The sequence below is a fragment of the Arachis hypogaea genome, chromosome 3 (genome assembly GCF_003086295.3).
Source record: "Arachis hypogaea cultivar Tifrunner chromosome 3, arahy.Tifrunner.gnm2.J5K5, whole genome shotgun sequence".
In the NCBI taxonomy this organism is placed as follows: domain Eukaryota; kingdom Viridiplantae; phylum Streptophyta; class Magnoliopsida; order Fabales; family Fabaceae; genus Arachis; species Arachis hypogaea.
In genome coordinates, this window is record NC_092038.1 from 17,435,376 (window position 1) to 17,457,384 (window position 22,009).

The following is a 22,009-nucleotide window of genomic DNA, read 5'->3' on the forward strand; positions in this document are numbered from 1 at the left end:
GAACTTCTCTATCTTTTAGTCGTTTAGTTCTACCCCCCTATAGAGCCTTGCTAACAAAATAAATCAACTGTTGTCTGTTTTCATCTTCTTAGACTAGAGCCGAGGCTATGGCTTTATTTGTAACTGCCAGGTACAGTACGAGCTCTTTCCCTTGAATAGGTCGGATAAGGATTGGTGGCAAACTCAGAAAATTTTTGAAATCTTAAAAAACTTACTCACATTCCTGAGTCCATTCGAATTGACATCCTTTCTTGAGTATTGAGAATAGGGATATAGATTTCAGAGCTGATCCTGCTGAAAATCTGGATAAGGCTGCTAGCCTCCCATTAATTGTTGGACTTCTTTAAGATAAGTCAGGCTTTTCATCTCAAGTATTGCTTTGCATTTGTCCGGGTTGGCTTCAAGGCCCCTTTGAGTGAGCATGAAGCCTAAGAAGTACCTGGCTTCCACTGTGAAAGTATACTTTGAGGGATTAAGTCAGACAAGAGGTTGGTATCTTCTTTTGTTTTGATGAGTATGTCGTCAATGTAGACTTCCATCAATTTACCGAGGTGGGATACAAACACCTTATTCATTAGTCACTGATAGGTAGCTCTAGCATTTTTTAATCTAAAAGGCATCACTACATAACAATAGTTAGCCTTTGGAGTGATGAAAGAGGTCTTCTCTTGAGTTGGCATGTACATCAGAATTTGGTTGTATCTCGAATATGCGTTCATAAAAGACAAATATCGATACCCTGAAGCCGAATCTACCAAGGTATCAAAGCTGAAAAGTGGATATGGATCTTTAGGACAAGCTTTATTGAGGTTAATATAATCGGCACACATTCTTTACTTTCCGTTTTGGTTTTTTTCATGAGGACCACATTAGCTAGCCACAAAGGGTATTTTACCTCCCTTATGAACCCGGCTTCTAATAAATCTTAGACTTGCTCTTCAGCAACTTGTGCTCTTTTAGGATCGAGCTTTTACTGCTTTTGTTGGACAAGTTGTGAACCCAGGTAGACAGCGAGCTTGTGACTCACAAGGTCAAGCTATATTTCGGGCATGTCAAAAGCTTTTCAAGCAAAGAGATCGGAGTTTTTTTTATAAGAGCTTAACAAGATTTGCTTTCAATTCTTTATCCAAGTAGGCTTCTATGCTTGTCATTTTTTTTCCTGATCTCCAATTTGAACCTCTTTGGTCTTTCTATCAGGTTGTGGCCTTAGTTCTTCTCGTGCTCGGACACCACCAAGCTCAATGGTGTTGACTTCTTTTCCCTTAATGCCTCCATGTAGATTCAAACTTTCATTATAACAGTTTCGTGCCAATCTATAATTTCCTTTTATGGTAGAATTCCCTCTGAAGTCGAAAATTTCATGCAGAAATGAGGAATGAAAATGCCGCTAGTCGATTTTCCGACCTATCAGTGCATTATAGGCTAAAGCTACATCAACCACAATGTAGTCTATATTTAAAGTTCTGGATTTCAAATCTTTACCAAAAGTGGTATGTAACGGGATGAAACCAAGAGGTCGGATGGGCGTGTCCCCTAACCCGAAAAGGGTGTCGGGATATGCTCTCAGCTCTTTCTCTTCTAACTCGAGCTTGTCGAAGATAGGTTTGAATAATATGTTGGCCGAGCTTCCTTGATCTACCAGAGTTCTGTGGAGGTTTGCATTGGTGAGTATCATTGTAATCACAATAGGATCATCATGGCCGGGGGGTTACTCCTTGAGCATCTTCTTTGGTGAATGAGATTATGGGTAAGTTCGGAACTTCGAATTCATCTTTGACTTGATATACTTCTTTGAAATGTCTTTTTTGAGAAGACTTAGTTACCCCACCTCCTGCAAATCCTACAGCTATCATGTGGATGTTTCTATCAGGGATTTGTGGTAGTTGGCCTCGTTGATCCCCGTCTTCATCACCTCTCTTCCTTTTTCTCAAATCGTCTTACCTTTCTGTAAGGTATCGTTCTAACCGACCTTCTTTGACCAATTTTTTATAACATTTTTCAAGTTATAGCAATTGTTGGTGAAATGCCCATATAGCTTGTGATACTCACAGTATAGGACGAGGAGGTGGAAGTTTTTCGGTGTGGCAGCTTTTCCTAGAGACGTCGACAAGAGAGCCTCATAAATAGGGCCTTAGGACATTATGGATTCTATGTGAGCCTTGAGAAAGGGGATTATACAATTGTGCTTGAAAATCTTTCTCACACTTGAATAGATTTGGGTTTGGATTGGATATTGTGACATTAATCTTCCCAATACTTGGATTTAGGAAAGTGTGTGGTATAATTAGAGACCATTCTTCATCTCTTCTCATGAGCAATTAGATCAAGGAATTGACAATTGTTCAAGGTTAGAGAGATTGAATTACCAAAGGATTGGGATTCAATCACTCATGATTGCCAAGAGATCAATGATTGCATGATTGAAGAGGAGATGAAAACTATTGATCCTAAGAATGTAATATCTCTTGATCCCAATGTTAATTTCATTCTTAATTCTTGTTATTTACTTCTTGTCTTTAATTCTTGTCATTTACTTATGCACATTTATGGCTTTATTTACTTTTGCGCATTTATGCCTTCCAACTGTTTGTAGAAATGCTTCACTTGGTTTTACTTTCTAGTCATCTACATTCTTGCAATTTAATTTTCATCACTTTACATTCTTGTCATTTACTTTCTTGTTCTTTATTGCTTTCATTTAATTTCAAGTCATTTACATTTATTGTTGCTTATCATCACAATTATGATAATCTAACTAGAATAATTAATCAACTATTGCTTGCTTAATCCTTTAATCCTTGTGGTATCGACCTCACTCTTAGTGAGTTTTATTACGTGATATGACCCGGTACACTTGCCGGTAGTTATTGCGGAAGATTAAATTTTTCCGTATCAGATCGCATCAGACGCGTCGGCTAAGTACATCCGACTTTTGAAGTTACTGAGGTGGTGTCTCGGGTCGATCGTCCCATCATAGAGGTCCATATTGTGGCTTTTAAAATTCTTAGGAACTCTAGCCCACATGATCTCTTCTATGAATGGATCTCCTCCTCCATAGGGTAGTCTTCCCAATCTGCATGATTGCTCCGATTTCTTTGGTCGGCATCTAATTTCGAAAGCTTTTCTTCTAATTCTCTATGTTGTCGCATCTCCCTTTGTAATTCTCTTTCAGCTTCTCTTTGTCGCTTTATCTCCTGCTCGAGTTGCTCTAATCGTGTGTGATGCCCGTATACGAGTCCCATGATTTCTATTGGACATAGAGGTTCCTCATTCTCTAGTGGATGCATTTCTAAGTTGATTCTCCTAGGTTGAGGATCTCCGGATGTTCCCTCTCCATTAGAGCCAACTGCTCTATTTGGTTGTGGAGGTATCATAAGCACATGGCCGTCATTATGATGCTCTGGTTCAGATTTGGGTGCTATGTCCGTCTTCAAGATGATCGTCTACCATGATAAGGTGCAGACTTCTAGGTCCCCAACAATGATGCCAATGTTTCAAGGATTACCTGAAACTGGTTGCTTTTGGGATTGAATGTGAGATCCAAACACCTTTAAGGTGTCTGTCCGATGTATTCTCCAATGAGGATGAATCCGTTCGAGTTGTTTATGAAGAGGTGCGGGGTGGTATCTATAAGAGATTCCGATACTTAAGTTAGCAAGGGTTTAAGCAAGTTTTCTTATATTGTGTTTTGAATATACCTGAGGGTGTTAGTGTATTTATAGTAGAATTGATAACAACCTGAGTTCCATCTTTGTTGGTAGATTACCGTTTCCTTTTTCTAAAGACATTGAGATCTCCCTTCTAGATAAATGAGAGATATCTTAAAAGTTAATTACTTATTTGGATAAGTAGAGCCGGTCTTTTTATCACTATGTCTGACCTCATCAAGGTCGGATAGATGTGGATTATGTTAAATCTCTTAATTAGGTTTTATTCATTTTGGGCTTGGCCAGCATTTCTGGGCCAGGGTATAAAATTGTTGTTCATTTATGGTAGATTTGTCAATAAAAAATTATATTGGTTTTATGCTTCTATAATACTTAAAAAATACAAAGGTAGATCGGTTCTCTCAAACTTCTCTCTAGAATGTATAGTTGCCTCATAAAATTTCAATGTGAAATGTCCAATAATTTAAATAATTGATATATCAAATGTGTCCGAAATCAACTAGCCCTCCTTTTACTCATTGGACGAACCCTTTTTTCTTTCTATCTTTTTTGACTAAGCTTTGAGTATCCAAAGCAGAAAGATAGCAACCATTGGATGAACTATTGCATGCTGCTTTATTGTTTTCATCCCCCCCCCCCCCCCCCCCCCAAAACAACACATACCCTTTTTTGTTTTTTTTCCTTGAGAGATTCGTTTGCGTAGAGTGCAATTGTATGTCATAATAGGCTCAAAATTTAATCCATGATTGCCAAAAGAAATAAAGAAAGAGGAAAAAAATTAAGCAAGCTCCGGACCAGATGGAAGTGCTTCATAACCATCATGGTTCTTTGTTGTTGTGTCTCTTTCAACTGGAATGCACTTGAGAATAGCAGATATGGGCATGCTGACTGCTCCAATTAATACACTGAGCAACCAGTGCTGCCAGTTCAGAGGTACCGTGCTCGCAAAGGTTCCCAGGAACTCGACTATGATTGCTTGAAATGCCACTGTCGAGAAAATGACAGCAAAGAATATCTTGCTGTCGAACATGCCTCTGAATATGTTTATCTTTTCAATTTCTCTGCTGTTTATCTCATTGAATACCTTGCAAAAGAAAGAGATAATGGCAAAATGAACTAACATGTTATATTCAATTCTTAAATATATGCAGTATTTCAGGCTAAATGGTGAAGTTATGAAACATGCTAAGGGTATGTCTGATTGGAAGATAAAAGCAAGGTAAATTTTATACATTAGTCATTTAAATACAAATTTATCCACACTTTTACACTTTTACCCCCCCCCCCCCAACCAAACATATACCCTAAGTATTTTAGTACAAAAATACATTATGAACCGAAATTTGAGTAATCTATTGTTAATAATGTCATAGTTTTCCAAAGTGGTTAGTTATCTGTAAACCCAAAAGAAGGGTGTTCATTGATACATAATTTAAGATTGAAATGAAAGTTTAAGCATTGGAATTTGGGACAACAAAACCCAAAGGTGATAGAGTATAAAAGAACTTGGAGTATTCAAAAGTCAATTTTCTTTTTGAAAACTTATCAGCTATAATTTGGATCAAGACTTCACCACATCTACCTTGCAATCTAAATATTCAGTGATACAAGTATATTTGGTTGGGATTAAAAAAGTTTTCACTAAAACTCCATCAAAACTTTCATTCAAACTCATCCATAAAACTTTTGACCACTTTTTTACCCCAATCCAATCATTTACTTCCCTCTAACAAAAAACCCCTCTAGTATCTTACAGTGATTCTTTATTAAGAAAAAACCCACCAAAAAAAAAAAATTTATATTGCACATGTTCTTTATAAATCTAGTAAAATCCTTCACTCCTCACCTAATTTTACTTTTCACCAAAGAAATTCCTATCTGATATATACCTGGCAAAATACAAAGGAGTTGAAGATCAAAGTGTTGAGCACTTGAGTTGCATCTGAACCAGTAAGTCCCAGTAGCCTCTTCCCATCAAAAGTGAGAAGTGCAAGGACAATCAATTGATACAAACTCTGACCAAATATATTCCTCCACATTGGTTTGGTGATAAAACTTGCTTTTCTTCCAACTGGGGGTCTTTCCATTAGTCCATCATTGGGAGGCTCAGTAGCCAGAGCCAATGCACCCAATGTGTCCATAATCAAATTTACCCAAAGCAACTGAACAGCTGTGAGTGGTGCAGATCCTGAAAATAAAGAGCAAATAATAATAATAATAATAATAATAATAATAATAATAATAATAATAATAATTTATGTTCCTTGAAGGAGATACAATAGAATTTGAACGGTAAATAAAAACTTCCGTAAGTCCAACAAACCAGTGATGCATGCAGAAACAAAGTTGATAACCAGAGCAACAATATTTACAGTTAGCTGAAACTGCACAAATTTTTGTATGTTTATGTATATGGCACGTCCCCATTTGGCCACGTTAACGATAGTAGTGAAGTTATCATCCATTATAATCACATCAGCATTTTCTTTGGCAACCTGCATGAGGTATGATTTGAAACAGACAGAATGAAATAGCATTAAAATTTGGTAACATATAACTAACAATAATATAAAATGACAGAAAATTCAAGTCAAGGATAATTCAATGTTTGTGAGTGAGGAACAAACCTCAGTTCCAGCGATCCCCATGGCAAGTCCAATGTCTGCCTCATGCAGTGCAGGAGCATCATTGGTTCCATCACCAGTTACAGCTACAACCTCACCAAACATATTCCTCAAATTGGATACTAAAGTGTGCTTGTCAAGCGGTAGGGAACGTGCCATTACCTGAAGGAAACCATGTTAAGAACATAAGAGAGACAAGCAACTCAAATAAGAATCGAAAGTTGCAGTATCTTTGAACAAGAGCACAACCTGAATATTTGGTATGATATCTCTCATTTGCTCCGGCGACAAGTTTCGAAACTCTGGTCCTTCTACAGCTACACCACCCTCGGTGAGTATAGCACATTCTTTAGCTATGGCTCTAGCTGTATTGATGTTATCACCGGTCACCATACGGACGGTTATTCCAGCTGCTAAACAAGTTTGAACAGCTTCCCTGACCCCGGGCCGCACAGGATCCTTGATTCCTACAATTGCTATCAGAGTATAGCCATGATCAGGGATACTGCTTTCCCCTTCTGTTGCGTCTATATCTTTAACAGCCAAACAAAGAGTTCTCAGAGCTTCAGAGGCAAAATTATTTATGACATCATTAACTTTTTTCGCCTGTTCTTCAGGAAGATCAGCAGCATTTCCATTAGAATCAATAATTTTGTCACACATTCTTAGTATTATTTCTGATGCTCCTTTGCAGAAAGCTCTGACTCCTCCATTAGGAAGACTCACAAGCACAGACATCTTCTTCCGAACTGAATTGAAAGGCTCAACCTTAATTATCTTATAGGTACTGCGCTGTGCATCAAAATCACCACCTGTGAGCAAACCAAATTCCAACAATGCTGATTCTGTTGGTGTTCCCAATATTGTGTTATTACCGGTTTCATCCTTAACTACTTCAGAAGATGTATTTTGAAATATAGCCTGCAAAAGGATGTTCATTACTTCCTCAGGTATCTCTGTTTTCAGCTTCTCTGCACTCTCATTACCTTTGATCTCGGCCTCTTTTTCGCATACCCAAATCTTGTTCACAACCATATGGTTAGTGGTCAATGTTCCTGTCTTGTCTGTGCAAATGCAACTTGCAGAACCCATAGTCTCACATGCGGAAAGATGTCTCACAAGTGCCTTGTCATTCATTAATTTTTTCATTGCAAAAGCAAGACTAAGTGTCACAGCTAATGGTAATCCTTCCGGAATTGCGACAACTATTATGGTCACTGCAATAGCAAAGTAGTCCAGCAGTTTCATTGCATCATTCATAGACCAACTACCAAAGTCACCAGAGACTGCTTTCTCAACAAGAAACCTTATTGTCAACACGATAAATGTCAACACGGCAAAAGCCAACCCAATTTTCCCAATAATTGTTGCAACTCCATGCAATTTCACTTGCAATGGAGTCTCCTCCTCACCTCCCTCACTTAAAGTTTCCATCAACTTCCCCCATTCAGTCCTCATGCCAACTGTTGTAACTATCATCTTTCCCTGACCATCCTGCACTTTGGTTCCCGCAAGAAGAAAAGGTTTTTGTTCATCTATATTTACTGGTTCACTCTCACCTGACAAACTTGATTCATCAATTAGTAATGAGTATCCAGTTACAAAAACTCCATCAGCTGGAACTTGATCACCAGTTGACAAATGGACAATATCTCCGACTACCAAATCGTAAATAGAAACCTTCTGTCTCTTCCCATCCCTGGTCACCTGGACAAAGAGCTTTTTCTTCTCTTTGTCCAAATCCCTGAATTGCAAGGATTGCTGGTAGTCACTAATAGCAGTAACAGTAACAACCAAAAACACACTAAGTATGATACCAAGACCATCATAAACACCCTTTGGCCATCCTTCAGTGGGAAGCCCTATAGCTATAGAAACTAGAGCACAAACTATGAGAATGATTAGTGTTAAGTCATGCAATGCCTCCCAAACAAACATCAAGAAAGATTTTGAAGGTCTCTCCGTGTAGCGGTTAAGTCCATAAATTTGTTGCCTATTATGTATACTATCTTGACTAACACCATCGTTCACAGAGACTGAGAGTTTCCTCGCAATCCCTTCAGCTCTGCCGATTTTTTTAAAGTTCTTTAGATCATGGGCAGAAACAAGCGTTGCTATATCATCTGGTTCAATTCTGAAACCAGATTCTCTTGTCTTTTCCGATAGCTCGTATTCAACTGCTGAACTAATAGCTGTATGTTTAAGAGAACTGAAAAAATTTAGAAAATGTGCAGGCAGTATGTAAACCATTCTAAAACAATGATTATGTTAGAAGCATACCATTCTTTAAAAGATCTTTTGCCCGATGAACTTGGACAACAACCCGAATGCTCCTTAGTTTATGCTGTAAATAAAGATAATATGGTCAGCATTTACTAGGAATCTATGGGGTTCCAGCTGCATCAAATGAGAAAAAATTGAGAGGATAATGCATTTGAAGCTGAAGGATTAAAGTAGGGGGTAAAATTTCAACACACGAAAATATTTTTAAGTTCAATATTCAAAGCAATCACTCTATCAATAGAGGTCATTTTGCAAGGAAGTACATCATTGAAGCAAGAGCATGCTCTAGAGAAAGAGACACAGAAGAGAGCTATCATACAAGGATGAATGCAAGGTATGAGCAAATTCAAATAGAAAATTTTGCATATATACTTTGTATGGAAATTGAAAAAATTACACTATTCGAATGTGTTGTTTTGGCAACACCATTTTACCTCTTATCAAGAGACTAGATTTTTCTTTTGGTGAAATCTCAAAAATAATAAAAAAGGTTACGGATGAATGTTACTCCCATATCCTCCATTCTTGGAGCAGCTTCCACAAAAGAAATCATCCGACTCTAAGTTTAAGCTGATCAAGATAAGCATGCCAACACACTGATTTACTTCTCAGAGAATATGAGATATGCTAATGATCAAATTCCTTGAAGTAAACCTAGTTAGGTATCTAACAGTTAGCTCATTAATCTGTTTAAGCAAGTGTGGGATTCGAATCCTGCCTTATGGATGTAGTAATTTATTGATCAAACACAAACCCTTAAATGGAGTTCTCATACGCAATGGATTAGTACTTGTCTTGTTAGAGGAGATATTATGGGAAACCAGAATTCCTTGAAGTAAGAGACTCCCATAATGGTAGATTAAAAAGAGAAGACCTTTCTGCAATGCTCCTCCCAAAAGTTTAATGTTTTATAACCTTGAGGAATACGTATCCAAGGGCTAGTGGAAGTAAGTATTAACACCTCAACCGTTTCTATCCTTGGCATACTTATATGAAAACTAGAAGAATGTCTTTGGTTACTATGTATAGTTATTGGTATTTTTCTCTTCTATTTTTTGGTTAATAGTCAAATTAGTTTTGGAAAGATAAGGTATTTTTTAAATTTGTTATTGAAAAATTTTTTCAATCAAATTGGTCTTTTAAAAATTACGAATTAATCATATCTGTTCTTAATCATAATTGTCCTTCAGTTATTCCACTCGTAATTTTGTAAACAATTGATAATGTGAAATGTTAATTGATAGCATACATGACACATAACATGTTCAATTAAATGTTGATTAAATATATTTATGAAAATCTATTAATTTAGTCACTAGGTCATATTAGGAATAAATTTTGTGTAATTAGGAAAAATGAACAAATTAATAAACTTTCATAAATATATTTGGTTAATATCTAATTAGACATATCAAGTATTATATATATTATTAATTAATATTTTATAACATCAATCTTTAAAAAAAATTATTAATGGAGTGACTAGAGAACGAATATGATTAATTCGTAAATTTTAAAAGACCAATTTAATTAAAAAAATTTTAATAATAAATTTAAAAAATATCTTATCTTTTAGGGGCTAATTTGATTATTAATCCTTTATTGGTAACTATTTGAAGATAGAAATCATGGACAATGATAAACAAAGTGCTTTTATTTTAGGGTAAAAATTGGTCAATTTTCGGCCTAGTGGACAAATTTCAGTATATGTTCGATTGAAGTCATCTAAAAAGTCACACGGATATTACTATAACTACTTTAATTTGACAATCCCACAGACCCAATACAATTGTGAATACCAGGAAATAAAATGACTCATGTAGTCATGTATGCTTCTTTGGATTTGAGCACTTAAGTGCATGTTTGGGCGCTATTATTTTGTTAAAAAAAAAGATCTTTTTTTAATGAAAAAAGATTTTTTTTATTTTTAACGTGTTTGTCAAATTTCTAATAGTAAAAGTAAAAGCACTAGTAAAATCAAAAAAATATCTTTTTTGAGAAACTGTAATTTACATCTTTTTTTAAAAGATCTTTTTTCCTTAAAAAAAAGATGTTTTTCATGTAATAAATAAACAAAAAGTACTTTTATATTGTTATACCCAAACATAATTGATAGATAAAAAGATCTTTTTACATGAGATATCCAAACAATAAATTACTTTTACTTCTCTATAAAATCTTTTAAAAAAAGATAACTCGAAAAAAGATCTTTTCTTAGAAGCTCACCCAAACAAGGCTTTATTCTTTACTAATCTTTTGTCTTCTAAATTCAAATTCAGATTGTTGCTATTTTTTCTTTTTTTTATCTAATCAACAGTAAGTCTGCAACCAGTTATGCGCACTGATAAAAATTAAATTGTAAATTTTGTCAATTTTCTGTAACTGTTTCCAAAATTTTGTAGTTTGATAATATTTTTATATTTTACGAGAAAAAAAGATAAACTCGAGACAGCTTAAATACAACTTTCAATACATCGTCTCTCTCATTACGGTTGTAGACCTATGGCATTTTGACAAATTTGGTTTTAGAGAGTTTTGGAGGATAGGAGTTTTAGAGGATTCAAACTCAATCATAAATCTTATTATTAAAAGATCAGAGTTTTGGAGATTCTTTTTAGCTACCCAACGTTCTTATTTTTCAAGTTTCACCAAATTGGGAGAATTTTTTTTATCAATTTTAATTTAATTTATATCTTTATTTCTAATAAATTATTGCAATGGTGTAAAACATACTAATTACAAAATAAATTATTTTAATAGAAGATAGAAAAAGAAAACATAAAAAACCTTTCATTGTTTTTTCCTTATTTATTTTAAATCAATATATTAGTTTATATATATTATTTAATTTATTTTTTTAATATATATTTTTTTAATAAGAATTATTAATTTGAAATTTAGACAACGTCGGATTGAAGAGCGAAAAAATGAAACAGCAGCTGAGTTACTTTGCAAATTAAAATTTGTAATTAGAGAAGAAAAATTAACGTGATATTGAATGCAATTGCATCGTTTGTAATTTGATTCAATTTATAATCTTTATTTTTTAAAATTTAAAATCTAAAATTATTAATAATTAATTAATCATCTAATTTATAATTTTAATTCTATTTTTTTATTATTTTACTGTTAACATTGTTTATTACTATAATACTATCATTATCTCCCTATACTTTTTCTATTAAAAAAAGATTGTTTAAGCATTCAGGTCTCAAATCTCAATTGTTGGTAAAGAGAAAGTCAGCAATTATGATAATAGTGAGTATGGTAGAATAATATTATAATAAATTGCAGATAATATACTAATGCCACTAGGCCCCTGTCATTCATTTTTCTATGACTAAGTGGCATAGGTGTTCTATTATCACTTATCAAGAATCTATCTTAGATTTCAATCTAATTGACCAGGTTCACTGATTGCATCCCTCTTTTAACTGCCGACTAGCCGGCCATTGAATATAAAATACATTCCCTCACCATATTCGTTTCCTTCTGTATTTTATAATTGGTCCATCTCATCTGACTTTTGTGTATTTTATACTGAGATCTATGACCAAACGTGACGAGGGTGACTATGCAATTATCCCACTCATTCATCGACAGATGCCTGAATTATATTAAGCATTTAGAAAGCAAGGTAAAATAATACTACACCCGAGGAAAAAGAGTTAAATAATCGAATACAGACACCGATTAGTCTAAAATAGAATGGTTTGAACAGTATGTATGAGATTCTCCGTTCTAATCTAGTTACTGTTACGAAAAATTAATAAGAAGTTATTTTCGTATAAAATTAATAATTAAGAGAATAGTGAGATAATAATTTAATTAAATCTGTTAAATTATTTAATAATTTTTTATTATTAATTTTACATAAAAATAAATATATATAAGTACTTACTAATAAAAAGTAGGTTAACATATTAAAAGATTGTTTTCCTCAAATTATGTACAGAGAATCTTAGTATGTTTGGTTCGTTAAAATATTCATTTTAAATACTTTTGAAAAGAGTAAGAATTGGATAAAAATATGACATTGGCCTGCTAAATTAAAGTTGTTGGGTTACTGACTCAAAAAGTTAGTTTATAAACTAAAATTGATGGTTCTCTAATTTTTCTTCTTTTAAAAATAGCACCGACGGATTGGATTTGATCAAATATGATATCTGTAGTTTTTAGGTCAGATTTGATCTTATCTGATCTAAAATATGAAAAATATGATATCTTATCGGGTATATTCGTATAATTTAAAAAAAATATTTTAAAATTTTATTTGGCTATTTTTATAAAAAAATATCTATAAAATTTATTTTTTACCTGTTTAAACTTATTTACTCCTAAAATATTATCAATAAAAGTTCTCTTGAATAATAAAAAAAATAATAACACAATATTTAAGTTTAATTATTTTAAGTTGAAGTACAACATAAAAAAATAAAAACAAGATACCATAAAATTCATAAAACAACACATTAAAATTCATATCACATTAGGGTTTACTTTCTTAAGCTATGCTATTTATATGAGACGTGCGGATATGCGGATTTGCAGATCAGATCTGCAGATATCACTGTTAAATCCACAATCCGATCTTACTATATTGCGGATCAGATAATATCTGCAAAATTCGGATCGGATGCAGATAATTACCGCGAATATTATCCGATCTATGTGCAGCCCTATTTAAAATAAACAGTAATTCTGCATTTTATGAGAAAAGCAAAAACAATTGAAGAGAGAAATAATTTACAAATTAAGATTACAAATTTATTTCTACATGTTTTTGAAACAAAAAATTTAATTCATTTAGAAAATAGAAACTTCCAATTATTGTACGAATTTTTATGAGACTTTTTTTTTATTGTACTACACTAAATATAAGATTAAATTATGTTGTGATTATCATTTGTTGGATCTAAACATTTAATTTAATTTTGAAATAAAAAAGTGTACTGGATGTAAAATACTACATATGTAATCTAAAATAATATGTTATGTATATTATATGTTATTATTACAATAAAATTTTTTTAATTAAAATACTTACATTTTTATATGTTTTAGATAATTATACATTATAAATGTATCACATTTCTTGTGTACAAAAATGATAACAAAAAAAAACAAGTTTTTATAACGTATTTTATTTGGAAACGAGACAATGACAAAAACAAACTTCTGCATATCAAACTAAATAAGAGAGAATTTTTCGTTACTTATCAAGTTTACAAATTATATGTGATACATGTAAATTTTTTTATATATATCTAAATATGATATTATGTTAATTATTTAAAAATTATAAAAATCCCCAAAAAGTATTCATGTTTTTTTTTTGTACAAAATATTCATATTTTAAAGAGCAAAATGTGAACTCAAAATTAAGAACATAAAATAAAATAAAAATCAATGAGATAGAATCGCTACGTGTATCTGTTACAAATTTATCTGGCTTAGGGAAGTCCCATTTTAATTATAAATCAAGTCATGCTAGAAAATGAAAATAATTTATTTGTCTATGAATCTTATCCATTGATGACACATTTATCAAGCATATAAATGACAAGATGCATTCATATTTAAAATGGCAAGTTGCATTCATATTTATCAAGCATATAAATGACGAAGATGAAAGAACACCTTTAAATAAATATTTAAAATAACATTATTGAAAATAATACTATGTAGACATTTTTATTAAGTTATAATGACTAGTTATTACATTTTATATATATATATATATAGGCTTACTCAGTACTCACCGGTCACCACTGCAAAAGCAACAGCAATGACCCGCAACAAATATATAAACCCACAAAGTGGGTCAGTGACTTAGTAGTGGATACTGGATTTTGACGTCAACATCGAAGATTTTCCTGTTCTCTATTTATTTATTGCATTTTGGCAAAGACTTAATTTTTTTTTACTCTGAAAATTTTTCCTAATGAAATCATTAAAGATATTTTTTAATGTCTCATGTAGTTTGGATATATGAAAAAAATAATTAATAAAATATTTAAGTAGGAAAATGAATAAAATAAAAGATAGATAATAGATAAAAAATAGATAAAGACTTAAAAAGATTATTCATAAAGTAGTCAAATAAAATTTACATATAAATTATCTTTTTATAAATATAATATATTTGTTGTTGTTATATTATTTTACTATACACTAACTATGATTTTGTAACTATAATAATAATAATAATAATAATAATAATAATAATAAATTATTAATTATTATTATTATTATTATTATTATTATTATTATTATTATTATTATTATTATGTTTTGAGTACCCTAATAACCTTAGAGAATGGTGAAGTCTAATGCATCATTAAGTGTGCGACTTGTATTTGTATTTTCTTATTGTCTTTTAAAAAATAAAAAATAAAAATTCCTAAGAACCTTATCTTTCTCATATGAAAATATGGACGAGGTTCAGCTAGGTTTGTCTTTTCACAAATAAACTTTTTTCTGTTATACTTTAGCATTGTTATTTGATTGCAATAACCGCAATACATTATGGCATTATGCACGCATAGAAGGATATGGGTATCATATAGCACAGCCGTTTCTAAAAATAACATTTTTTTCTTTAACTTATAACAAAAAGTGACAGCAGGCCAGGGGACCGAGTATGGAGCATGGACCATCAATGTTAATGCCAATGAATATTGATGAGAGCCTCAAAATGCAACTTGGAAATTTAGTCAAACAGAAATAAGCCTCACATTATCCTCCCTCCCGTGTTTCCAAATAAAAAGTTAATATCTAAAATTCTCTCTAGCAATCGATTATCTAACACCTTGTGGTTCAACCACTATGACAACTTTTTTTTTGTTTAAAGATGTAACACTGAATTAGTGGATCCACTGTTAGAAGTAGACTAATTTCCTTCTTAAAAAATAATAATAATGAAAATCCTAATTCCAATTCACGCACCGAGTTTTTTGTAGTAGTATGTTCAGGAGTAAGAGTGATAAAATGTTGAAGTTATTGATAAATAGTGTTAATTAATTTAAAAATAATTTGTATTATTAATTATTAATATAAAAAATTATTTAAAATATTTTATATAATAAAAAATATTTAAAATATTCGATTAAAATCAATAAAAAATTAAGTTATATTTTAATAAAAATAAAATATTAAAACATAATTGCAATTCCTTTGTATGATTTGTATTTTGTAGTGTCCAACGGACGTAATTCATAGTTTCTATTTAAAGGCAGAATTCTTACATCCAAAGAACTAGAAGTCTAGAACTATGAAATATCTCCTATAAACCAAAAATAAAAATAAACATAAAAAAAAAGATAAAATAGATGGATTTTTCAACATTCACTAGTATTAGTAAGATTTTTTTAGATAAATAATTTAATTATTTTATTTACAAAATTATGTAATTAGTAACGTATTAATCAATTTATATGACATAATTTATCTCGTTTATAGTGAATCTCGTTTACACTATAAATCAAATTAGTCAAGTTTTGTTTTACGCTAGTTTGTAAATGAGATATTTAGAATTATAAAAAAAAAATACATATCTCGTAGTGTAAACAACGAGATATATGTATTATTATAAAAAAAATTATAATTAAAATAATATAAATAATTCAAAATTTTAATGCGCAATTAATACCCAAAATGTTGGTAAAAAAAATTAAAACGAAGAATATGTTTGAATTTAGTACTCAAAGAGAGTACATAAAAAATTTTAGATTATTCGATCTATAATTTAATCTAAAATTTTTTGTGTATTTTTTTTAGTATTAATTGTTCAAATATATCTTTTGTTTTAATCTCTTTCACTAATCTTTTTAAATATTAATTGCATTCTAAAAATTCATAATGATCTTGTTTAATATGTATTTTTTATCGGTGTAAACGAGATAAACTATGTGATAAATTATATATTTCAAAAATAATTAAATTATTTATTTGTAAAACAAATCCAGTTTTATAAGGAAAGGAAAAATGGTTTATAAAGACGGAAGCTTAAACGTTGGATCACAACATAGCGTTTTTCATCCGTTTCTTTTCAACGTTCCTAATAAGTCATAACTAACTATCTATCCTGATTTACCAGTGTTTGATTCGTTTTCCAATTGAAATAAGATTTCAACTAGCTATAAAAAATAAAAAAACTAATGCTTAGTTCTCGTAAATCACACACAACAACACAAACTGAAAGTGCATTAAGAGAGAGAGAAAGAGAGATGGAACCTGTATTTTCTTCTTCTTCTCCTCGGCAAGTGTTAGTTTAACGAGATCTACAACATTGCGGAACCTCCTGCGGCGGTTCTTGATGACCCAGGCTGAGACCGCAGATCTCCATCTACTCAGTGCTTCAATGGAACGATCTTTCGGTTCCAATTCGAACTCCTTCAAATAGTTATCCATTGGTGTGAAATCCAAATTACACAGTTTGAATAACCAACTTCGCAGAGGCTGTTTTATGGCGGTTTTCAGTAGTACGGTGGGTGAGTGGTGTGGCTTTTTTTGCTTGACTTGTTAGGAATATAGTTAAAGGGAAAGGGAAGGGAAGGTAACCTTGCGGAGTTAGGTCGAAGGAAATAATGTTAAATAAGGGATAAAATCAAAGTTAATTAATTGGCCATTACGAGGGGAGATAGAGACAGTAACGAAATATTCCGTTATTGGTGTTAGGTGGGGCTTATCTTCAAAATGTTTGAAAAAAAAATGAAAGTTTTTTATATTTGAGTCTAGGTTAGGATAAAATACTCAAATACAAAAAATATTACGTGAATGTCTCCATGAATGTAATTATATAAATTGAATTAGGCAAATTCGATTTTCAAGTTATAATAGTAAATTGAATTGGGTGTATTTATTTACATTTTAATGTGTGTTAATTATAAATCGAATTGAGTGTACTTAATTTGATAAATTTAGTGTCAGACCTATTCGATTTACATGATGCAACAATAAGACGAAATAAACTAATTCAATTCTAATAAATCCAATGAGCTTGTGTCGAATTACTTTTTGAAATTCGTCGTCTAGTAAATCGAATGGAATTGTTTTGATTTACATGCAACATGCTAATGAATAAATCGAATGCACAGTTTGATTTACCAAGTATTTATCAACCTACATAAATGAATTTATGTTAATTCGATTTACTATAGTGTAAATGTATATAAATAGGAGTTGAAATTAATTTATTTTTGACAATTCTATACTAAAATTAATTTTAATAACATGAATATTATTTGGATAATATTAATTAAAATCACTTTTAGATAGATAATTATTAAAAAAATATAATATTAAATTATTATTTTTTAAATATATTTAATTTCTTTTGTATTTTTTTAGTATATTTTTTATATTATATAATATTTTTTTTAGTATTATATTTTAATATGTTATAATTTTTTACTATTATAATAAAAATTAATATTTATTTATTAACTTAAAAATAACGTATAAAAATTGATTTGACGTAGACTGGATCGATTTATTTACAGTAATAATAATAAAAATAAGATTATTGAGAATCTTAAAAACAGTATTAAAATACGTTATTTTATATGTTATTTTTAATTTAATAAATAAATATTAATTTTTATTATAAAAACATACTTAAAAGTTATTAATTTTTATATGTTATTGTTAATTTAATAAATAAATATTAATTTTATTATAAAAAGAAGTACTTAAAAGTTATCAATTTTTATATGTTATTTTAAATTATTAAATAAATATTAATTTTTATTATAATAATAAAAAAGTATAGCATACTAAAATAGAGTACTAAAAAAATATTATGTAATATAAAAAATATACTAGAAAAAGTATAAAAAAATAAATATATTTAAAAAAATAAAATTATAATTTAATATCATATTTTTTAGTAATTATCTATCTAAAAGTAATTTAATTAATATTATCCAAATAATATTTATGTTACTAAAATTAATTTTAATATAAAATTGCCAAACATAAATTAATTTCAACTCCTATATATATACATTTGTACCATAATAAATCGAATTAATGTAAATCCATTTATATATGTTGGTAAATTCATGGTAAATGGAACTTTGTGGATTGAATTTATTCATTATTAGCCCATTACATGTAAATTAAAACAATCCCATTCGATTTATTAGGTGACTAATAGTAAGCAGTAAATTGATACAAGCTCATTCGATAATGTAAATTGATACGCTCCAATTTGATTTTCTATCATAATTTGAAATTGAATTTACCTAATTAGATTTACATAGTTACATGCATGGGACATCTACGTAATGCTTTTGCCTTTGGGTGATTCACTTAATATTTACATGGTTTTAGTTTATTTGAATATTTTATCCCATATTTAATTTGAGTATTAACAGTAAAATATGTCTGTTTGATATAAAAAATAGATTTTTTAGACTATCAATAACTTCGACCATTGAAACAGTGTTTCAACAACAACAATTTATCAAAATTAACAAGTTAATAAGCTCAAGAACATAAATTGAAAATCACAGAAACGAAATTAGACAAAATGAAATCGATGGAAGAAGGTATAAAAATATCAAAATCGGAAGGTAATTAGTGATCTCATTCGAAGTATCAAAAGTTTAATCCGACCTTCAAGCTGAAAATGAAAACATGAGAACAAAAATTGAGGAACAAGCTAGTACTTAGAGACCTAGGGAGACATGATTGTCAAAACTTGGAGATAAAGGTTCTTCAAGATTAAGGCAAGGTCGTGGTTGAGAAAAAGGGAAAAGTGGAATTATAGATGACATGCTCCAGGATCAGTCAAATTCATGGTCTATAAATAATAGAAATTAAGAAAGAGTTCGGGACTTCACTAAAGAACATTATATCATCACATAAACTCATAGAATTCCTAGTTTCCGTGATGCAAAGGAAGAACATAGAGTGTAACTGTGTAAGTGCATGTGAGTATTAGAAGTCAATTTTTAATTTATTATCTTTTACTTATTTGATTCATTGTCATTTATTTTCTTTATATTTTTTTATTGCTTTGTTTTAATCAACATTTTACACTTTCATCATCTTTTATATTTAATTATTTATTCCTTTCTCGTTCAGCATCAGTTTACCACTGGCAATATTAACATAAATTGTTTCGACAATAACTAAGTAATTTATGGGTCGAACTCACTCTTTTTCATAGGAGCCGTATCTGTTCTCAAATACTTAAGATCTTGATACAAGCTCGTTTCGACATCACCGATCAATGTTGACCAAAAAATGAGTGAAACAAATTGGCACGTCCAGTAGAACCTTGAGTTAAATTCGTATCGAGTGGTGTATGTGATTACGGTGGTAGATTGATTATAATAGATAGAGCTTCAACGTCGATGGGTATGTCAAACAGTGATAGTAAAAATTTTACTAGAAGTCCTGAAATAGAGGTAGTCCCTTTGACTAGTCTTTCGAGTCAACAGTTGACAGAGGACATTCTGATGGCCATTCTTGTCACATGGTCTCAATATGGATTACCTTTAAATTATTCACCACCTTTAAAAAATTCTAGTGTTATATATACTGGAAGTATAAATACTATAAGAAATAATCCTTTGTACAACCTGATACCTCTTTTGGGTTATCCTTCGATGGATATACACAATCAATACTTTACATAGCAAAATATAATGCCTATCAATCATTAATAAATAACCCTTTGTATTTGGGATCTATACTCATGCGACAATCAACTCCTGCAATGTCGAATGTCATTTTGATGCAGGGCCTAGGAGCCCCTAGAGTGTCGATAGGAGGAACTCGTAATTCAATATTTTCTTAAATGTCGAGGTAGATTTTGTAAGGACATCTTCACCTAATACAGTTGAATCTTTGGCTATATTTAGACGACAAATCAAGGAAAGTCATTATGATATAGTCAACATGTTGACACAACAACTGCTACAGTATTAAATTCAATGTTAGAAAATGACAATGCTCGAATAGAATAAGTCGCTTGATGCAATGATGATATTGTGGGAGCAATTAATTGACCACTAGCCCAACCTTTTGGGAGAGTTCATGTTAATAACCTTCCTATCATGTTAAATAGGGGGGATGATCCAAATAGGGTATTGAACGAAGTTAGAACAAATAATGCTGCTCAAGCTTACGGGAAAAATATAACTTAAGTAGTCAAGCAAATCCTGAATAGAGCTAGATTGAAGATTAGGGTAACTAATCAACCTTATTTCATATCTCCTTTCCCCGATTATGTTCTGCAAGCCAAACTCCCAAGAGGGGTCAAAACTCCTAAATTCCTTACGAAGTTTGCAAGAAAAAATGGAGAATCGACCGTAGAGTATATTTCTCGTTCTTCGGTCGAAATAGGTGAATTGGTTAATAATGAATATTTAAAAATGAGATTTTTTCCTCTTCTCTAATAAAGAATGCTTTCACTTGATTTTCAAATTTGCAACCAAATTCGATTCTTAGTTGGGTTCAACTAAAAAGAAGTTTCCATGATCAATTATTTATAGGAAAAATGAAAGTAACATTGTCAATCTATTTATAGTGAAGAGAAAAAAAAATCTAAGTCAATCGATGATTATCTCATCAGGTTCAAAAAGACGAGAAATAAATGTTTTACACCTATTCCAGAATCGAAAATAGTTAAAATGACTATCAACGGGCTTTGGTTTAACATTTGAAAGAAATTATGAACTAAAAATTTCTCGACTTAGCCCAGTTGGCTGATAAAATTCAACAAATCAAAAAATTAAATAAAGAAAAAGAAGAACAAGAGTCAAATAAAATAACATTTTTTTTAATAAAAAGGTTAATTATGTCGATTGCATGAGTGAGAAAAAATCGAATAGTGAATCTAATTTTGTTGTGTTATTAAAAGATGGACCTCCTTATGTGTGTTAGTCTCTTAATCCAACAAAGGATAAAACTCTTTTATCAGGGGGAAAGAATTATTCCTTTGATTTAACAAAAACTGAACAAATCTTCGTCATGTTACTAAAAGATAAACAACTTGTACTCCCTGAAGGGAAAAGAATGCCGTCTATTTTAGAAATGAGAAATAAATTTTTTTGCAAAATTTATCAAGTTTCTGGATATTATACTAACAATTGTGTTCATTTCAGGGACTTGATACAAAAGGCTATTGATGAAGGTTGACATAAGTTTGCTGATAAGCCTGAAATGAAGGTAGACTCTGATCCCTTCCAGGTCGCTTCAAATTTTGCTGAAACAGAAGAAATGACATTCCCAGTAAATAAACATGGCTTTTGTCAAACCTATAAAAAAATATGAACTATTTGAACTAGACATATAAGAAGTAGAAAGGTCTATCTATCCAAAAGCATGGGAAGACCTTCTATATACCCATGTAGCTACTATATACCCATGTTGTAGTGCCCTATTTGACACCTTAGCGGGTAAAGCTTTCGACTCTTATAA

The 22,009-nt window shown here is 30.9% G+C and overlaps 1 protein-coding gene across 2 annotated transcripts; it reads right to left on the reverse strand.

Annotated features, from left to right (window-relative positions):
• Window positions 1-4,107: 4,107 nt before the first annotated feature.
• Window positions 4,108-17,269, reverse strand: LOC112789685 (calcium-transporting ATPase 4, plasma membrane-type). 2 transcript variants are annotated; one of them, XM_025831693.3, is made up of 7 exons: window positions 16,811-17,269; window positions 8,573-8,636; window positions 6,542-8,484; window positions 6,296-6,454; window positions 5,992-6,163; window positions 5,558-5,856; window positions 4,108-4,752 (listed from the first exon to the last, which is right to left on the reverse strand). In XM_025831693.3, the coding sequence occupies exons 1-7, from the start codon at window positions 16,985-16,987 to the stop codon at window positions 4,447-4,449; spliced, it is 3,120 nt and encodes a 1,039-aa protein (XP_025687478.1). In that variant the 5' UTR covers window positions 16,988-17,269; the 3' UTR covers window positions 4,108-4,446. The 2 variants fall into 2 exon arrangements, with proteins under 2 accessions (XP_025687478.1, XP_025687479.1); XM_025831694.3 differs by lacking the exon at window positions 16,811-17,269 and adding an exon at window positions 9,010-10,170.
• Window positions 17,270-22,009: the final 4,740 nt, after the last annotated feature.

Excerpts from the sequence above, each read along its gene's own strand:
- LOC112789685 (XM_025831693.3), bottom strand. The coding sequence starts at position 16,987 with ATGGATAACTATTTGAAGGAGTTCGAATTGGAACCGAAAGATCGTTCC. Across the intron at positions 8,637-16,810 it reads AGAAGAAGAAGAAAATACAG|CATAAACTAAGGAGCATTCG; the intron begins GTTCCATCTCTC and ends CTTTATTTACAG. Across the intron at positions 4,753-5,557 it reads ACTCCTTTGTATTTTGCCAG|GTATTCAATGAGATAAACAG; the intron begins GTATATATCAGA and ends TTCTTTTGCAAG.